The 20,123-nt window shown below is 45.3% G+C and overlaps 1 protein-coding gene across 10 annotated transcripts in view; it reads left to right on the top strand.

Annotated features, from left to right (window-relative positions):
• RAPGEF2 (Rap guanine nucleotide exchange factor 2) overlaps positions 1-20,123 on the top strand; it is a 1,671,940-nt gene that overhangs the window by 980,142 nt on the left and 671,675 nt on the right. For all 10 annotated transcript variants that reach the window (XM_069631345.1, XM_069631346.1, XM_069631352.1 and 7 more), the window contains one exon: positions 17,072-17,239. In XM_069631345.1, coding sequence (XP_069487446.1) covers positions 17,072-17,239 — 168 coding nt within the window. The remainder of the gene's footprint in view (positions 1-17,071; positions 17,240-20,123) is intronic.

The following is a 20,123-nucleotide window of genomic DNA, read 5'->3' on the forward strand; positions in this document are numbered from 1 at the left end:
CTAGGGTTGTCTATTGCGCAAACCTAGAAAATCAGCAATAGAGCACCCCACACAGTAGGTAGTGGGGGAGGTGTGATGACCACGTCTGGGTAAGGCAATAGGCCTAGATCCTGTGATCTGTATTTTGGAATATCTTTTTTGAAGAGTAGAGTCTTGGGTTGTTCTCTCAGCACTGGCTTTCTTTGTTTTGTGTGCATTTCCTGTTTTTCATTCTGCTGATGTTGCCTTGTTTTGGTCTCCAGCAAAGGATAACTTTTCTGCACTGCCTTGTGAGTGATGCAGGGTACCTTGAAGTGGATGTGGGCCCAGAGTGGCAACAAGAGCAGCTTCTTGAAGGTCTGCACTATGCAGACAAATGTTGTTGCATAATGGAGGAGACTGGCCTAGAGCTTGGTGAAAGGTCCTTAATAGTGCCATGGTACCAGAGAGAATGGTGTTGCCCCCATCAAGGACACGGACCTCTTTGATGTTTCTAAGGTCTGTTGTTCAGATAAATGTTTGGATATTATGCTGCATAGTAAGCTAATATATGCTATCGGAGATGTTTTGATATGCATATCCATTTGTATTAAAGGAGAGGCCACCGTTAAACGTGAATCCAAGTCACTTTGTACTGGGAGTGAGCTGTGGGGTGAATCCATTGAGCTTCATGTCATTAAACTAGTTCTGGGTTTGGGTGTGCTTGGTTGAATTCTATTTTGCGTTAGAGAATTGCGGGTTCTCAGCCTATTGGTGCATCTTGAATTTGTGATTTGCCAAATGCTCTCCAAGTGATTCCATGCATAGGATTAAGATGACCGACCAGAAGATGGATTCCTGGGTGCTAGGGGAACCAGTTACTAGCCATCTAAGAATGCTGGTTTCTGTTGGTGATGTAGATGGTGAACCCAGGCAGGATTGATCAAGGCCTGTACATCTCAGAGTGCTTTGTTGTCAACCATATTAATGGTAACAGAGAGGTGAAGGGGCACCAGAAGTCACGTTTTTCCCTTGTTAATGATGTGTAGAGAATTTCTGATGGCCAGGATGATGGTTGTGCTAAATCCACCTTTTGATGTAATGTCTCGAAGGACTGTGTACCTTCCATCACCCTTGCCTTTAGTTCACTCAACAATGCATCAAGGCACAGTAGCTGAGTCTTTCCACTTGTGTTGCACCCCATCATAGAATCAACATTTTGGTACACTACGTACCAGCTACGTAGCATACGACAAAATAATCCAACAATGTTTTTTGTGGGACAGCTTCGGCGTCTGCATTAATGGACACTTTAGTGTTCTGCTCATTCACCAAGTTTGTAGCACAAAATCCACTCTGCTGCAGAGTTCACATTTGACGGTGCAAGTATATTTAGGAAAACAGTTAAAACGGTACCAGTACTTGAGAGATTTGTCATTTTCAGAGACTCTTACTATTTTTGGAGTACTGTTTGAATAGTTGGAATGACCGTTTCACACTAACTGGATATTGCCATAAATGATTGGGCAAAAAGTTAAGAGAAGTTACTGCCATGAGCTGTGAGAGGCTTGCATATGAATTATGATTGCACCTGGACTGCGTGACTCCCTGCACTGTAGAGGTAAACTTTGTTTCATCTGGCAATGGGAACTTCAGCCTGCAGGATAGCTGTGTGAGATGGGCAGTTACTGCAGAAACATACATGTAATCTAAGCATTACCAGTTTTATTCCTGGCAAGACAGCAGAGGTGGGTCTCAGTGCTTTTAATACTAAATGTTTGCATAGCTCAAGTCAAAAGGGCTCCGGGTAAAGAGACTAATTATTGCAAAGAAACTGTTTTAGTGACCGTAACAGTTTGACTGCCCTCAGGGCGTGTATCTGTACAGCGTGTATCAGTATTCCTGAAAAGACATTTTGTTGTTCCCTTGATAGATAGATCTATATTTATGTAGGTCTTTTCAATCTGCTTTAGATGAACATGCTGTGCATAGTTCGCCATTGTTTGTCCGAAATATTACAAGTTGTTCACTGAAAGGTAAACGATAGGCCTTGACTTGTGTCAAACTGTCCCTACAGTGTATCCCCACAATGTTCTATCCCAGGTCCCCCCAATGTGTGTTAAAGTTGATGGCACCTCATATTACATTTTCCAGTCATCGGTTTGGTCATGGAGTGGAGGCACCTAGAAGAACAGCAACAAAGGGTGAATGAGGCTCCGTTGCTTGGCTCTGAAGTTTGCGTAAGGACCGGTTTCATGACAAAGGCATATATTACATTTTTCATTTGTGATCTCATGACCCAGTACTGCCAGCACAGATAGAAAAGGCACCATTTCAATTGTGCCCTAACAGCATCACCAGATACTCATGGACTAACCCCCAAAAGGTGTGCATCCCATTGTTTTTCATGCTATCTCATTGAGGAGGCCTGCAAGGATTTTAAGTAGTTCAAACCAAAAACTCCAAAGAGCCTCACAGTAATGCTGGGCAGAATATGCCATGGAGGCTGAAAAAGCAGGTACCTTTGAAACCCTAGATGGAGAACTGGATATTTTACAGGTTGAATCACAGAAGGAAGAGGAATTAGTAGGCCCCGAGGACAGTCTGAATGTACTCCAAAATTAGAGAAGGTCCTGAAAGGGCCATACTCTATGAAACACACCAGTGCTGCACACAGTAACACCAAGGCTCATTCTCAGTCAAACCCCAACTTTGCAGGAATTCCCAAAGGTCAACCTGGAGAAATAACATAGCAGGGTAACGACTGTGGTAGAAGCCACCCCATATCCAAACACCCACACGCCAAAGAGCCAGAAGCATGTCGGGCTGCAGCCCACCCGTAAGTCCATCACTGATGCCTGTGGGTCTAAGTGCACAACTAAGACAACACCCAAGGATCAGTTTCAGAAAGCTCACACTTGCACACCACCCAGAAACAGGGTACAGAGAAACAGGCAGCTGAAAAAAACTTGACGAAAGGTGTGGCGCAGAAGCATTCGGCAGTGAAGTTCAGGGTGTTGAAAAACACAGATTTAAAAAACAGGACACTAACACACAGCAAGAATAGTTATTGACACCAAATGCTCAGAAAAGAGTGGCTGCACTCACTGCCAAATCGCAATACAGTGAGGAGTTGCCAGAGGAATTTACACAAGTAGAGGACTCCCTCCATTTCTCTCTCCACAATCAAACATCGACATTCACACATGCCAAAAGGAACTCTTGTTTCCCATAGGAGACACAAGAATAGTAGGATATTCCTGATATTAGACATCCTTTCACTACAGCACCTTCAAAATGGCAAGGTTCACAAAAAATGCCTTTGCAGATTCAATGGCCAATCTAGATCATGTGACAAAGGAAAGAGAAATGAAGGGACAATTAAGAGCCTGCATTTAATTGATACTGGTTTAAGAACAACCCAGTACCTCACACGGCTTAAATACACACAGGAAATGCCCCTGAAGCGATGACTGAGCAGGAAACATCTGTTTGGATAGAATTCCATTTTGGGTGGGTTCTGCTGTTTTTGCAGTCAGTGGGAATTATACTTAATGCCCCTTGACACTGTAACCCTTTATGCTGTCCTCTGGCAGCACCCCATTTTGGCCATAGGATTATTGTATCACTCTACACTTGCAGAGGAAACAGAAGAGATATACAGTGGGGGCTGGGATACAGAGGGAAGCGTCTAGCGAGTCGGGTGGCACAAGGGGTGATGTGCTGGCCTAGGTTTTGAGGCAGAGAGATTCCTTGAAGAGGTGGGAATTGAGTTATTTTCTGAATTGTAGGAGCTTGGGGGCAAGTATGATGCTGATTTGGAGCAGGTTCCGTAGTCTTTGGGTTGTGATGTGTAATCTTAGAAACCTGGGTATTCACCGCATTATAAATAACCAATTATAACTTTGGTTTACCTGAGTGATCTTCATTGTCGCAGTCCTCTTCTTCATCTCCGTACACGGTTTCAGATGTAACAAGTCAATGTCAATACTAGATAGATCTTTAATCTGTAGGAATGAATTAGGTGTATTGGTTTCACAATAAAACATATCAGTTCTATCAGAACAAATGTTTATTGTACTGGGCCCGCACCGCCCTGTCCTCCTGGGAAAGGTCACCCCTTAAGGAAGAGGGGAGGACATCCTCCTATTCGTCACAAAAGACAAAACATTGTGGCCTGTCCTAGACCAAACACTGGAAAACACATTTGTGAAATGTAAAGGTTCAGGGTGGCAACTTTACAAGAAGTGATAGCATTGCTGAACCAATGAGAGACTTAAAGATGCATACTTTCATTTTTTTGTGGTATGTTATTTACACTACCATTTCATCGGCCTAGCCATTGTTAGAAAATTGACATTTATAAAATTAGAATGTTTCTTTGTTTGAAATCTATTGCGATAACAGTAACTGAAAAGCACACATGTATTGGCATTACATGTATTCACAAAGATACTCCCTATGTTCATAGCAGAGCTGCACAGACAAATGATCCATGTGTACAACTATTTGGGCAACCGGCTGACGGGGATCCATGCCAAGCAGTTAAGAGACACCCAACTAACATTCCTACTGTGACAATGCATAAGGCTCACAGCAGTGTACACACATTAAACCTAAATCCATCCAAAATAAAGTGTCTAGGAGCAGAAATAGGCTCCAATCTGGCTTTGGCCATTCTGTCCAAGGAAAGCATGTAGACATTCCTGGCAATGTTTCCCCCTTCATCATCTGCCAAGCAAAGTGGCAGTGCAGAAAGTTGTGAAAATGTTAGGAATGATGGCATCATGCATTCACGTGGTCTTGCATGCCAGGCTACACATGAGTCCATTGCAGGAATAGCTTGCAAGTGGTGTTAGGAGGATCTGGCGGTAGTAACATAAAAGGCCATCCATGCACTCAAATGGTGGATCAACATAATATAACCAAAAGGACGATCCTTCACAAATCCTGTTCATGCAGGTAACCATTAGAACCAGTGCTTCCATATTGCCAATCCTTACTTCAAAATACAAATAGTGTGGTGAATAATATTATGAAAAAGAAAGAAGTGTACAAAATGATGTGTTTGGATTTTCAGGCCGTTTCGCTCCCTTTCCCACGTTTTTAGCACTGGACAAGGCAGTTCACTCTAGCGTAGCAGTCTCTGGCTTCTTTAGCACGAGGATACAGTTCAATCATTAGCATCAGCACCTTCTGTATGCAAGTCTCTTTACTTCTCAAAGTCTCTTCATTTAGAGGGGCTGATGCAACCAAACAAAAAAATGACAATTGTTTTCCTCTTTGGAATTTCACAAATATTCACTTTTAGGTGATTCACTATTCATCCGGATCCCCCCCTCAGTCGGGGTCAGAACTTTTTTATGTAATGTTCGTTCTCTTTGGATCCCCCTCATCCGGGCTTAGATCCCTTTCTTTCACAATGTCCGTAAGATATTCTTTCGGGTGACTCACGGTCCACCCTGGATCTCCTTCAGTCAGGCTCAGATCCCTTGGTAACACAATTAGTCACCCTTAGCCGGGCTTGGACCAATTTCCATCAAATATCGAAGACTTTCAAATGTACACAGGGTTTGGTTTGACCCATTGCAGGAACACTTCGATTTTACAATACAATTAATTTCCTTTACGTTTGTCCCCCTTGGGTTGGATACCTAGCTGGGATTTTCGAATAAGCACCCACATGGTGCCTGACCACGCTGTTTACGATATCTGTCTTAGCTTCAAAGTTCAGTCACTCATTTAGTGCATTAATTATATTCGCATCACTTGCCACATACGCTTCATGCAGTGTTCTCTTCAATTTCCTTTATACAATGTTGCCACTTGCAACCTTGGTTTCCAGAAAGACTGGGCTGGTGTCTCCTCAACTCACCGGCTACCTTGACTGTCAACGCGGGAGAGCCTCGGGTACCTCCGACACACAATGCAGGACTCTTCAGCTTTGATTCCAGGTCTTTAGTTTCCTATTCTCGAAGGCTCATGAAATGTACCTTCTTTCGGTGGTAAGGTCAAGGGCACTTCCCTCCTTGAAATCCTCTTCGGTCTCGACGTCTTTCGCATTGTATTAAACTGTCATCTTGGAACTGTTGCTTCCTCGTGAACTTTGCCTCACTCAGAGTGTGCTTTTGTGCTCCACCTTTTATCTGTGTGGGCAAGTGTGATGGAAATCAGGTGTGTGTGTAATGATCGGTCATTGCCTGACCATTGTATTGGGACATGTCGGGTATACGGCTCAGTGTTAGTCTGTTTTCTCTCACAGTGAATTGTCTGTGATAAATTATTTATGTTCGAAAAGGGCGGGGGGGTTGTTGAGTCACTAAGTAACCTACCTGGTAGGATGGGGTAAAGGTGTTACAGGGAAGGGGATACCACTTGTCGCCATCCGGTGTCCCACTTCCACTCCCCAAAGACACCCCATTCGGTTGATCCTACCGCACTGGTCCACCCCCAGGAACTGGATCTAAAAGCTATGGCTGTGTCCTGCCCACCTGAATGACAGATCCCCGGGGACTAGCAGGTGAGACACTTTCAGGTTTCTCACATTCAATAGTTGGAAACAATATGCGATTTGGTGTAAAAGGCAAACAATCAACTTAATACTATGCAATGAGCCTTATGTTGTTAAATAAATGCTATACCTGTTAGACAGTAGCCTAGTACACAACTCCCTCATTTTCCAATTGGCTGCCTTAGCTGCATATACCACATCTCAATATAAGTTGACCCGGTTGAAGGTTCCCGGGATAAGAGTTTAGGGAAGTATTGCAGAGAATATATCCATAGTGGCCATACCAGCAACTTCTTGTGATCTCAGTAGCGCATTACACTGGCTTTTGCTGCCACCGTTTTGAATCTCTTCACACATGCTCGCACAAGCACCTCCAATACAAAGGTAGCTTAGTTAATTGTCTTTACTCAATCCTAAGAGCAAGTGAGCTACAATCACTCAACTAGATTTATTTTTCATGGCTCTACACAGACACTCTTCCACTATTCTCACACAAAGTATTTCAAAATTCCAGCTAAACCAGTCTAATAGTTGCATTTTCCAGAAACAACCGAGGTTTACATACACTGGGTTATTCAAACGGCAGAACTTGTTTTACAAACACACGCACATTTTTTATGGACTTTGGAGTGGGACCGCAGGGATGCCGCATCTGGAAAGCGAGCAATGTAAGATGACGTGGTTTTGACATTTGCTGAACTGATCAAAGATATGATTCCTGAAATCAGCCATGGGGCAGCAATGTATGGGTTTTCTGTGATCCTAATATTTTGTACCCCAAAAGGAACACGTAATAAAGAAGGCTCACATAATAAGATCGATTTTAGTAGACCAATCTGGTCCTTGAATAATTTGTTCTTGTTAACTTTTACACGCTTAAGGTTCTGTATAGTGTTAAAGTTCTGAATTAGTCTCCCTTTTCTCTTGACTGAGGACCTCTCTGTTTTGGTTTAGATTCTTCTCCCCTGCAGGTGCCTCCCTCTGGAATGGCCTCTCTGGCCCTCAAAATTGAGCCGGACCGCCTGAGGTTCCAGAAGCAGCTCAAGACCTTCATTTTCACTTCATTCTCTCTCGCTCCCCCTTGATGACCTACCTGTCTGCTGCGCTGACTAGTTGCATGGCTAAACTTCATAATCTCAATAGCCACCATGCTCCTCCAGGACCTGTAGCCCCTGCTGTGCCTATGGGACACTGCGCACTTGGGGCTTTATCTGAACCCCTACAGCCCCCCCCCCTCGTTGCACTTACCCAGAGCTGTCCTTGCTGCACTTAATTATAGCAATGCTGCCCTGTTTGCACTCCCCCTGGCACTTCTCCTCTTCCCTCCCCCCTCACTTGCACTATCTGAATGACACAAGGCCTAGTAAGATCGTTTGTTTTGTCCTCCCTCTGTCTACCCTACCTTGTCTTGTCGCGCCTAGAAACACTTGTGTACAGGCGCGTTATAAATAACTCATATTCTTCAACGTTTGTTTTTCAGTAGCTTTATTTGTTGAAATTTAGTACTGTATCCTTACAGAATCCAGGACTACTTTAGAAATAAATATATTCCATAGATGGATGTCGGTACACAATGCACTTGTTTACCAGTGTTTCTGTACTGATCTAAGAGAGACAACCCATTCTTAAAGGGATGTTATGGTTGCTATGCAAGACCACAAACCCCACACAATTAGCTAGTTTTGATTTCTAAAGCAACAAACATTTCTATTGTGAAAAGACCATAGCTCACCCACCTCCATGCACTGCTCATGATGTTATGTCATGGTGCTATTGAAATGTGTTGATGGTATATACTCGGCTACCTTAGCAGCTTTCGACTAGGAGGTACATTGAAGAAGTAGGTTTTGAGCAGTTTACGAAACCAGAGAAGGTTAGAAATGTTGAGATGTGGAGCTGACGGGCAGTTACAGAGTCTGGAGGCCTGGACCAAGAAGGTGCAACCAACCCGTCTCTCCTTCCTGTCCTTCGGGATGATACGTTCCTTATCCAGAGTAGATCTGAGATGGTGACGCAGTCTGTATAAGACGAATTTGAATGCCAACGTAGTGACTGTGGGGTGCTGAAGGTCGTATTTCCTGGTCTTCATTAAGAGTCTTATGGCTGAATTTGTGTACTCCTTGCAGCCACAATATTGCGTGTTTCGGCAACCCCACATAGCCATTTCCATAGTCCAGTCGCAAGGAAATGATGGAATTAACGATGAATTAACCTGATAGGAAACAAAGAGAAACTGGAGAGAATGTCTAATTTTTCTTAGTAACATAAAAACGGTTTTTGTTACTGAAGAGATTTGTTTCTTTAAGGTTAGCTCTTGGTCTGGGGGTGAATACCTAGGTTTTTTACTACAGATTTGGGGTCTGGACATGTGCCAAAAGAGGGTGGCCAGCAGAGGTTTGACCAAATATTGGGTTTCTCATTTACTAGCAAAGTTTCTGTTTTGCTGGGATGGATTTTTAAACAATAGGAGTCCATCCAGTCTTTGATGGAGACCAGACAATGTCCTATTTCTTCAGGTGTGTCTGACTCACTAAAATGTTTGTATCATCAGCATAGCTGAAAAAGTAGACTTTGGGTTGATGTAGAAGATCTATTAAGGGTCGTAATTAAATATTAAAGAGAATCGGGGAAAGGGCTGAGCCCTGGGGCATATCACAGTTCAGTCATTGGGGCTTGGGATGAAAAGGGCCCCATGCTGACTTGTTGTGAACGATTGAGGAGGGAAGGACCTGATCCATCCGATAACCATCTCTGTGAGGACAAAAGTGGGAAATCTATTAATTAATATTTGATGATCAATAGTATTAAATGCAGCAGAGAAGTCTAAGAGAGTTAGGGCACTTGTTATGTCAGTGTCCATTGACTCTTTTAGATGGTCTAAGCTTGAAATGGAGATTAATTCAGTACTTTTCCGAGGTCTGAAGCCCATTTCTGCATGGTTCAGGATATCTGAGTTTTCTACAAATTCTTGTATCTGGGTGACTACTATCCTTTCAATTTGTTTAGCCAGGAACGGGAGCTGGGAGATGGGTTGAAAATTAAGGTCAGAAGGATCCAATGATATAAGGGTTTTATGATGGAGCGTTTCCAACTATCTAGGAAAATGCCTGCGGAGAGGGAAGAGTCAAATAACTGGAGTACTTGGTGTGAGAATAAAGGTTCCTTCAACAATTTAGGGCGTGCACGATCTAATGGTGAACCTGAAAATTTGGCTGAACTGATCAGTGAACTCATTTGTCTGCTGTCAATGATCTTAAACGTATCCATGGTCTTAATAGGGAAAGTTGTAGTATTAGCAATTTTAGAGTTCTCCTTTTGTATAGAGGTCTGAGCAGCCGAAAAGCCAGCCCTGATTGATTCAATTTTGTTGTAGAAGTGGGTTTAGTGCATTTGCCTATTTTGTTCCCGTAAAAGCGTTTCTTTGCTTTCATTATCTCATTTTTGTATGCCCTTTGATATTGTTTACGTACCCTCATTAGTTATGTCATTGGTACAGTGCCATTTCCTTTCCTGGTTTTCTTAGCTTTCGTCAAAGTCGGTTCAGATCTGGGGTGAACCATTTCTTGGTTATTGTTTTATCTGTCGTTATCTGACGTCACATCTGCCAAAACAAACCATATGCTTGTAGGCACACATCATACATCACACAAGCAAAGTAAAATGTTAAACAAGGATCCGAAACTAGTTAGAGCAGGGGGCAAAAATTCAAGGTACAAGCTACTAGCCAGCCATATAAAGTAACTTGCCACCTCCATTCTATGCATACACACAGCACACCATTTCGAGGGGATTGTGTCCTCCGACATATTCCTCATCCTTGACAGTGATTACCAGAGCTGTGCTGCTTTGGACATTTTTTTTGGCGTAGGTGTCCTGCGTCGATGACCTCGATATGCTCCCTCGAGGACCTCCTCCGACGGTCGACATCACTGGATGTTATATGTAGGACGCACGACGCCCGCAGCCTCAGTTCCATTTTTTCTGCGAATGTGGTCGCTTTGGAATCTCGGCGTGCCTCGGTTCTCCTGTTGAATCGGTTCTTCTATCGTTGTTTGAGAATATGTCTTTGTCTTCTGCTACTCCGAAGTTAGGTTTCAAGAAGTGTTGGGGCTGCGGTTCCAAGATGTCCCTTGCGGGCACGCACGACGTCTGCCTCTGGTGCCTCGGCGAGAGCCACACCACCGATTACTGCGATGAATGCCAGTCTTTGACGTCGAAGGCCTTGCGGAAGTCGAAATCCGCTGGACTTTCGACTGACGATTCGAGAGGCGACTCTCCGCGTCGGCGTAAGTCCAGGGGGTCTCGTTCTAGGAGTGGGTCCCGCCATTCCTCTGCCTCTTTGAGGCATTTGCGGAAGCACCGTCACCGGTCTCCTTCCCCGTCCTCGTCAGAGGAATCCGCCAGACGGCGGGTGGCTTGTCCCACGAAACACTTGTCGCCGGCCGAATGGGATGAATTCCTCCGGCAGATGATGGCGATTTTTTTTTTAATTGCAGGGCACCGTTCCATCTGCGCCTTAGAGAGAAGCCGGCAAGGAACGCGCTAGAGCCACCGTTTGCACGCCTTCGGGCTCGGGCGGTTGGTCGCGATCATCGGGAACCGTCGTGTTGCCCGCTCCCCGGTCCTCGACGCCGTCAAGACCGTTGGAGCCTGTGAGGCCTTAGAAGACGGCATCGATGTCATCGGCGCCATGTCCGTCGAGGGACTTACTCGAGGCTCTGGCTCTGAGAAAGTAGTCAGCGCCGAGGCCGTCGAAGGACACGCTCGGGGCTCCGGCCTCGAAGCCGTTGTCAAAGTCGTAGACGTCAATGCCTCTTTTATCGGAGCCCTCGACGCCTTTTGAGGAAAATTTGCCAGAGGTACCCCGGAGAGCTGTGGAAGCTCTGAGAAAGGCGCTCAGCAAGTCTGTATGGCCTATGTTTGACCCATATTCTGTTCCTCCTCCCAGGGTGGACTTGTTCCAACCATTGAGGTACATTTCAGAGGTGGAGGAAGCATCTGATGAAGAGGGGGTTGTGCCTCCTGAGGTTCCTGATGACCTGTTGTCTGGTCATAGCCAACTGGAAGACCTTCGCCAATCTTTACATGACGCCAGTGGTCTTGATACCTCCCCGGAGGTTGAATTTGGCAGGCCTGAGCCTGGTACACATGCTGACTCCTCATACAGGCGCCTCATGTTGAGGGTGACTGAGTATCTGGTGTGGTCTGCTCCACCCATGGATTTTCTGCAGGATGACCTGACAGATATATTGGACTAAGGTCCACCCAATGACCCGGTGTTGCCATTTCATATGGCCTTACAAAGAAGGGTGGCAGCGGCTTGGACTGCTCCGGAGAGTCTCCCGGCAGTGAGTAAGTCGTTGCCGAAAAAATACCGCCCAGCCAGTGGTGACCCCTGCTACTTGTCTACACACCCTACTCCGGAGAGTTTGGTGGTGCAGGCGCTACGGCCCCAGCAAAGCAGGCTGCATACCCTACAATCCCTCCTGATGGGGACGACAAGCGATGGTTGGCGGAAGAAGGTATTTTCTTCTGGGGGTATGGCTTTAAAGGCAGCCAACTCTGTTTGTGCCCTTGCAAGATTCACGCACACTCTGTGGAATTGTGTGTCGTTGGCGGCTGAACATATTCCCGAAGGGGAGGAACGGGATGGTTTTCTTGCCCTCGTTCAGGATGGCAAGGATTCCATGTGTGAAACCGTTCAGTCAGGTCTGGACGTGGCAGACTGTGTCAGCCGGTCCATGGCAGCGAGCACAGTGATGCGCAACCACGCAAACCTGCGCAAGTCGGGGTTTGCTCCTGATGTACAGTCCCGGCTTCTCAACATGCCCTTTGATGGTGTCCATCTTTTTGGCAGCAAGGCTGATGAGAGCCTTGAGAGATTACAGACCTCCAAAGCTGCAGCAAAGTCCTTGAGCGCTGCAGTACGTCAACCTCCGCCTTTTCGTCCTAGGGGACAGCAATGGAGGGGAGGTTCCTTTCGATACTACGCTTCCTTTGGTGGATCGAGGGGAGCTGCCAGTCAAAGGTGCCACCGTAGGAGTACCAAAGGTGGAAAGCAAGGTACTCAAGGTGCCAAAGCCACTCGGGCAGTTGCCTCCTTGCCCTCGGGCACTGCTGCAGCCGCTTCCGCTCAGTCATGAGGCCATGTCCCATGGTTCACCAGTTGGGGGAAGACTGGCGCAGCGTCTTGTAGAATGGCATGCCATTACTTCAGATGTGTGGGTTCTGAAGATCATATCCCACGGCTACTGTCTTCCTTTCCGGCAGAGGCCTCACGACAATCCACCGGGGAAGCTCTTTGAAGCGTCCGGATGCGCTCCTTGCGCTGGAAATCCTATCCCTGCTAGAGAAAGGTGCCATAGAACTGGTACCTGTAGCGGAGAGGAACAAGGGATGGTATTCCCCATATTTTTTGATCCCGATAAAAAACGGAGGATTGAGACCCATCATGGACTTGCGTGGTTTGAACAAGCTCCTCAGGAAGGACAAGTTCAAGATGGTTACTCTTTCTCAAGTCCTCCAGGCCCTTCAACTTCAGGATTGGTTGGTGTCGCTCGACCTCAAGGATGCTTACTTTCATGTGCCGATTCATCCCAAGCACAGGAAGTACCTGAGGTTCGCGGCTGGCGACTCGCATTTTCAGTTTCGTGTCCTGCCGTTCGGATTGAACTCCGCCCTGAGAGTCTTCACCAAGCTGATGGTGGTGGTGGCAGCACATCTCAGGAAAGGGGGGGGATTCACGTCTACCCCTTCCTGGCGATTGATTGATCAGGGCGCTCTCTGTACGTCACCTGCCACTCCCTTCACAACCTGGGCTTCTCCCTCAATTTAAAGAAGTCTCATGTGACACCTACCCAGCGGCTCCAGTACATCGGAGCAGTGCTAGACACATCCCTGGGGCAGTGTTTGCCTCCCCAGGTGAAGGCTCATCACATTCTGCAGATGGTGGACAAATTTCAACTTGCCCAGAGTCTCCCGGTGTTCGAGTTCTTGAGATTGCTCGGACTCATGGCATCCTGCATTTTACTGGTGCCAGAGGCCAGGCTGCGGATGAGATCTCTGCAGTGGGTGCTCAAGATGCAGTGGTCACAGTTCTCCGGCAGGATGTCAGATTCCGCCCTCCGTCGCCCAGGACCTTCTGTGGTGGGCCGTCGAAGGATATCTGTTAAAAGGGGCTCCATTTTGGCAACCGTGGCCGGAGGTGACGATCGTGACGGACGCATCCCTCATGGTTTGGGGAGCTCATGCCAACGAGCTGACAGCCAGCGGTCATTGGTCTCCGTCGGAGTCCAGACTCCACATCAATCTGTTAGAGCTGCAGGCTGTCAGGCTAGCCCTGAAGGGTTTTCTTCTGTGTGCGGGCAAGAATGTCCTGATTATGACGGACAATACAGGGGCCATGCACTACCTCAACAAAAAGCGGGGCAGGGTCACTCCCACTGTGCAGGGAGGTGATGCAGCTCTGGTTCTGGGACATCCAGCAAGAAATTTCGATCTCGACAGTTCATCTGGCTGGAGAGGAAAATGCGGCGGTGGCTGCTCTGATCAGGCAGAGCACGGTCTCTCACGAGTGGGAGCTGGCTCAGGAAGTTCTTTTGGAGACCTTTGCCCTTTGGGGAACCCCCACAAGTGGATCTCTTCGCCACCAGTGTCAACCGGAAGTGCGAGAGATTCTGCTTGCGGGAATTTCCTCCAAGAGGAGCCTTAGGGGACTTGTTCGTAGTGGAGTGGTCCTTACCACTGCAGTACGCGTTCCCTCCAGTCCCCGTCGTTCCGCAGGTGTTGCGGAGATTCGGTTCCCGGATGATCCTCATTGCTCCGGCATGGGCCAGGAGAGCATGGTACCCGGATATTCTAGACATGTCCATCTGCCCTCCACGTTGTCTTCCCTACCGAGATGATCTGCTCTCACGGGAGGGGGGTCGAGTTCTCCATCCAGAGGTCAAGTCACTCAGCCTTCATGCTTGGTATCTGAAAGGCTGAGATATGAGGATTGGGACCTCCCTGAAGACTTGATGGATGTGTTGCTTTCGGCCAGAAGGCCCGCAACGAAATCCCTGTACCGTTGCCGTTGGAGGAGGTTCTGCGACTGGTGCAGGGTACAGAATGTGGGTCCTTTCCAATGTTCCATTCCTTTGGTTTTGTCTTTTTTGCTTTCTTTAGCCCACAAGGGGCTGCATGTGGGTACCATTAATGGTTACCTGGCGGCGCTGTCCATATTTAAGCACTTGTCTGAGGAATGTTCTCATTTTTAAATCCCTTTGATATCTCAGTTTCTAAAAGGGCTAACTCATGTGTTTTCACCGTTGCCTTTCCAGGTGCCGGGATGGGATTTGAATTTGGTTTTAAAGTTCCTAATGGGAGCTCCATTTGAGCCCTAACATTCTTGTCCATTGAGACTGTTGTCCTTTAAAACTGTATTTTTAGTTGTGGTTACTTCCGCACGCATAGTGAGTGAGTTGCAGGCACTTTCTGCCAAACCACCCTTCACTGTGTTCCATAAGGACAGGGTTGTCCTTAGTGTACGGCCTTCCTTTCTTCCGAAGGTTGTGTCGGAATTCCATCTGAGCCAGAAGGTAATATTTCCGGCATTCTATCCTCCTCCACATCTTGGTAAGGAAGAGGAGAGGCTCCATAGGTTGGACCCTAGGAGAGCTTTGAGTTTCTATCTCTCACGGATGTCCCGGGTTAGAGTGGACGATCAGCTCTTTATTGGTTATGCTGGAAGGCGTTTAGCTCAGGCTGTTTCCAAGCAGACCTTGTCTAGATGGATCATTTTGACAATCTCTGAGTGTTATCGCTTGGCGGGAAAGGACCCTCCAGTAGGCTTACGGGCTCCTAGGGGTATGGCTGCTTCCACTGCACTACAGAGGGGTGTTCCGATTCGCAATATTTGCGAAGCAGCCACATGGGCCTCTGTCCATACTTTTGTGAAACATTATTCCCTGGACTCTATCCATGGGCAAGATTTGGCCTTTGGTAAGGCAGTCCTCTATTCTGCAATTTGATTGGGCATTCTAAAAATGTCTAAATTCTTTTCCCACCTCCTTACGTTGGTACTGCTTTGGAAGTCTGTCAAAGATGTGGAATACGTTGGAGGACACAATCCCCTCGAAGAACAAGTTACTTTCTTACCTGGTAACGTTCTTTCGATGGGATGTTCCTCCGATGTATTCCACATCGTACCCTCCCTACCTGCCCCTTTACAGAATTTCTTATGTGATTGCAGGTTCCGTTTCCGCAAGGCTTTCTGTAGTAATACTGGCAGGAGATTGGTGCCACATTTTCTGGGGGAACAAACTACAACTGAGGCTACGGGCGTCGTGCATCCTACATATAACATCCAGTGACGTTGACCGTCGGAGGAGGTCCTCGAGGGAGCGTATCGACGTCATCGACGCAGGATGCCTACGCCGAAAAAGTTTTCCAAAGCAGCACAGCTATGGTAATCCCTATCAAAGATGTGGAATACGTCGGAGGAACATCCCATCGAAAGAATGTTACCAGGTAAGAAAGTAACTTAGATGAGTGATAATAAACCAATCTGTAAAAATGTATCGTACGACCGAATTTCCCAAGGAAGCGAGCATGATGAAAGACATGGATATTTCATGCCAGTGGTGCAGCTAAGGATCCTTTAGAAACCGTAATTGGCGATTTTTTGGTGGGTTTTTTTTGGGACTTGCGTCCAAAACTTTTCCACTGAATTGGAATGTTTCTTTTAATCGTAAAATGCATAAGCGTCCTAGTAGCGACACTCTAGTTAAAGTTACCTGACACTTTACGTTGGTGGCATGAAAAAATATTTTCCTCTACACATTTGACCATTGTCATGTAATTAATTAGGCAAATAGCTGGTCTGGCCACACCAAAATATACAAGTCAAAACAGATGAACTTCCAAAATCGTTCTCCTGTCAAAAACAGAGTTTTAAAAAAAACATATTTTAAATGTATGCCTGGTCTAATCTTCACATTTATCGACTCTGCACTATACACGTACTTATGTGTTGTTGTGTGTTTGTGTCAGGTTTTGCGTGGACCATGAAATCCCCACTGCTGCCTGCTGCAAAAGGCAGTGGAGTAACTTTGCTGAAGAAGTTGGGGGACATGACATCTAAAGGCAAAAGGGTCCCAGCCAAATGAGGGGGACAAACACCTTTGTCCCCCACGCCCTAAAATTACACCCATGGCAAAAGGGTCAGAAATCGGGTAAGAGAGATTGAGTTTTTTAAAACTCCAAAAGTAAAGTAGGTCCAGACTATAAAGAATGTTAGTCTCCATATTGCACATGTGCAGACTCAATCACACACCAGCACCAACATGCTCATGTTATGCGTATGCTCATAAAATACAGGCGGAAGACACAGAAACCCGAAATGAACATGCATTACTCTCTGAAATTATGCATGTACCTCTCACAAGCACATACCTCAAGCGTAATAACTATTTGCTAAACTTTCAAAGCTGATGCTTTTACTCACCGAAAAAGGGTTGGTATGTTACGAGGCAGTCACATTTGGGTAGGAAACTTGAAGTGAACAGGCACATTGGTCTATCACAAAGATAAACCACTCATGATCGCATCTGTTAATTTTAGGTGGACTATATGGATGAAAATGAGGAATATTTTCAGCGGCAAGCATCCCACCGGCAGTCCCGCCGGAGATTTAGGAAGATTAACCAGAAGGGCGAAAGACAAACCATCATTGATACCGTGGATCCATATCCTGTCTGCAAACCACCTTTACCAAGAGGTTATCATACGGTAAATTGCTTTTACAGATTTGCTGTTTTCATTTTTTCAAAACAAGAAGTAACGTGTTTAAATATATCTTCACATGTATATTTTTCTTGCGATGTTATCTGAAAGAAGTGGGTGGAAATAAATTGGTGGAACTTTTCTCCAAGCTTTTGTTTGTACATATTAAGCATGTGTCGATGTACAAAAGAAAGCCCTCCAAAATGAGCAGTCGCGTAGCATTGACTACTAGCCATAAAAAGAAAACCTCCAGCCCCTTGGCTGGTTTGTAAAATAAGGAATGTTTTCCTGCTGAATGATTTGGAAACTGTCTAGTCAAATAGTTTTCCATTAGCAAGCAGCTGATTTTTTTATATACATTTTTTAAACCAGCTGGCATGCTTTTTCCATTAAAGGTGGCGATAAGTACAGATATTTCTTTTTTTGTTTGTTTTGGGTTATAGCAGAAATGTGTGCTACACGTTGTTTCTTAGTGGTTTTGACCGTGAGAGAACAATTTTAAGGTGTGCTCCTTAAAATATCAGTATTGATGAAAAATGGCAACAGACTTTAAAAGCTATGGACTGTTCACCATGTTTGTGTCAGTATAATAATTTAGCCGATATTCACTTATATATGTGTGTAACTTCTGTTAGCAGGTTATTCTTGGTTTCATGTTATACAATGTGTTGCAGTGTGTTGTGATTCAAACCTGTTAAGAAATGCTGTGTTGTTTGGGGCAGGGGTTGCTATGACATTTTTTGTGTTTTATCCCAGACTTTTTAAAGCATATAAGGTTTTTCACATGGTCATGTTGTAGCATGTTTTGCTGACAAGGATCCTGATCCTGCCTCTGTAGCTATGTAAGGAGCATAAGGGGGTTTGGATGTGCCTGTGCCAACGGTTGGGAGATCAGTTTCCGCAGGTCACCTAGCCTCATCGTGGAGCCGGCTCCATGGCAACACGGTTGCGTTTGCACTGGCTTCCCTATTCAAGTTGTCAAGCTTCTATTCCGTAGAATTGTAGCCCCCAACCACGAACCTGCACTAATCGTTTTGATAAAGTTGTTTGGCTTACATGACTTAACTGTGCAAAATATTGTCCGGATCCATGCAGGGGTGCAAAAGGTAACCATTAAAAAAATAAATCGCCTTTCCAATTTATTTTTCAATACAGAACACGTTTTTCAGCTGTATAGATCATTTGCTTTTGATTGGTCTGCGGCTCGATAAGTGTCCTTTGGAGATTTGTGCAGCAAGTGTTCTTATTTACGTCTGATGGAACATTGCATTTAACACGTTAAACATCACCTGGCATTAATGACACCATTAATGAAGAGCTCTTTATTTTTCACATTTACAATATCAGTGATGCCTGCAATCATGTGCTGCCCAGTGTGGTCCCAGGAATTAAGTTTGTGTAGCTCTACCTGGTGGATTTCTGGGGTTTTGTAACATTGACCCCTAATCATTGCGTCACTTCAACTGATTTTTTTCTTTGGCTAATGGATATCGATGGAAATTTCTCATGGGATGTTGGTAAATGTTTTTTTCACAGATCTTTCAGTCCAGTAGCACAAGCAAGCGACATCTAGAGAAGAACTAGCTCTGGATCCTGGCCTATAACACCAGTCTGCTAGTGGTCTCCAAGCTCATGACACCATGCTTGATGCTCTAGTATTTTCAAATCTATTTTTTAAAATCCTTCATACTTTCTGTGGACGAGCAATTTCATTTGCGTTTTTCCCGAATTTAGAGATGGACAGCTGGAGAAATATGGGCCGCCGGTGTGAGCAATACACACAGTGCTCTATAGGTGCCACACTGGGTCTGGTGACTGTCATTTCCTGTATGGTGGTAGGGTTTTAGTTTTGGCTCCTGGGTGGTTCAATGCACAGTCCACACTGCAATCTGCTCTCTGTGGTGTGTGGCACAATATGCTTTCCCTGGCTGCGCGCGTCGGAGATGTTTTATGAGAGTGCACCCTGTGCCTTCATTCCAGTGGGCCTCCTGAAATGGGAGGCCTAACACTGACAGAAAAGTAGAGGAGGCAGGTATGGGAAAATGTATGCATATATACTGCACTTCTCTCCACCAGCAGGTTTCCTTTGGTTGTGCAGACTGTCTCCTCCTAACCGAGAGCCAGCCTGTAGGTCAAAGCAGTGCTCCAGATAAGATTTTGAAGTGGGAGTATTTTACTGCCTATTTTTGAAAGATTTTTGTAAAATGATTTTTTAGGGAGTCCTCTTCCCAATTGGGTAAAAACATATGTTCAACTGTAAAACAGAAATGTTTTTATGAGAAATATTTCTTTGCACCAAGTTAATCATGCATATTTAAAGATATATTTGACGTCTTCCATAATTACAGTAGTTTCTTCCTTTGGAATTATATGAACTACTGGTCCAAACAAATCCATGGAACTGTTTTGGTGAAAGCAGGGGCACAAGTGCCAATGTTCCATTGCCCCATTTTTATTTGGAGTATTTTTACTCCTCATTTTTAGTTTTTGGGAGTATTTGCCTATTTTTATGGAGTTAAAGTGGCCAATACGCACCTTATCTGTAGGGCTGGGTAAAAGGAATAGAATGTACTACATACCAAGGTCAAAACTATTGGTTTTGCCAGTGCTTTTGTCTGATTGTGCATTTAATTAGATATATTTCTTCTCCCTAAATTGTGTATCAGTAATTCTGATTTGTTTTGAAATGTGTAACATGCCAACATTTGCAATGAAGCCTCAAAGCACCTGACAAAGCATCGGGCAAAGCAAGGGACATCTGAGAAGGCTTGGGTGAAAAGCTATTGAAACTGGTACATGTTAGGTATGTCTTGTAGATGTTGGGAGTGCGAGTTCCAGAGAAGGGACCCTGTATGGCAAATCTTCTACCTTATATTTTAGATATGTTGAA

Source organism: Ambystoma mexicanum, chromosome 6q (genome assembly GCF_040938575.1).
Source record: "Ambystoma mexicanum isolate Mex_15411 chromosome 6q, UKY_AmexF1_1, whole genome shotgun sequence".
NCBI lineage: Eukaryota > Metazoa > Chordata > Amphibia > Caudata > Ambystomatidae > Ambystoma > Ambystoma mexicanum.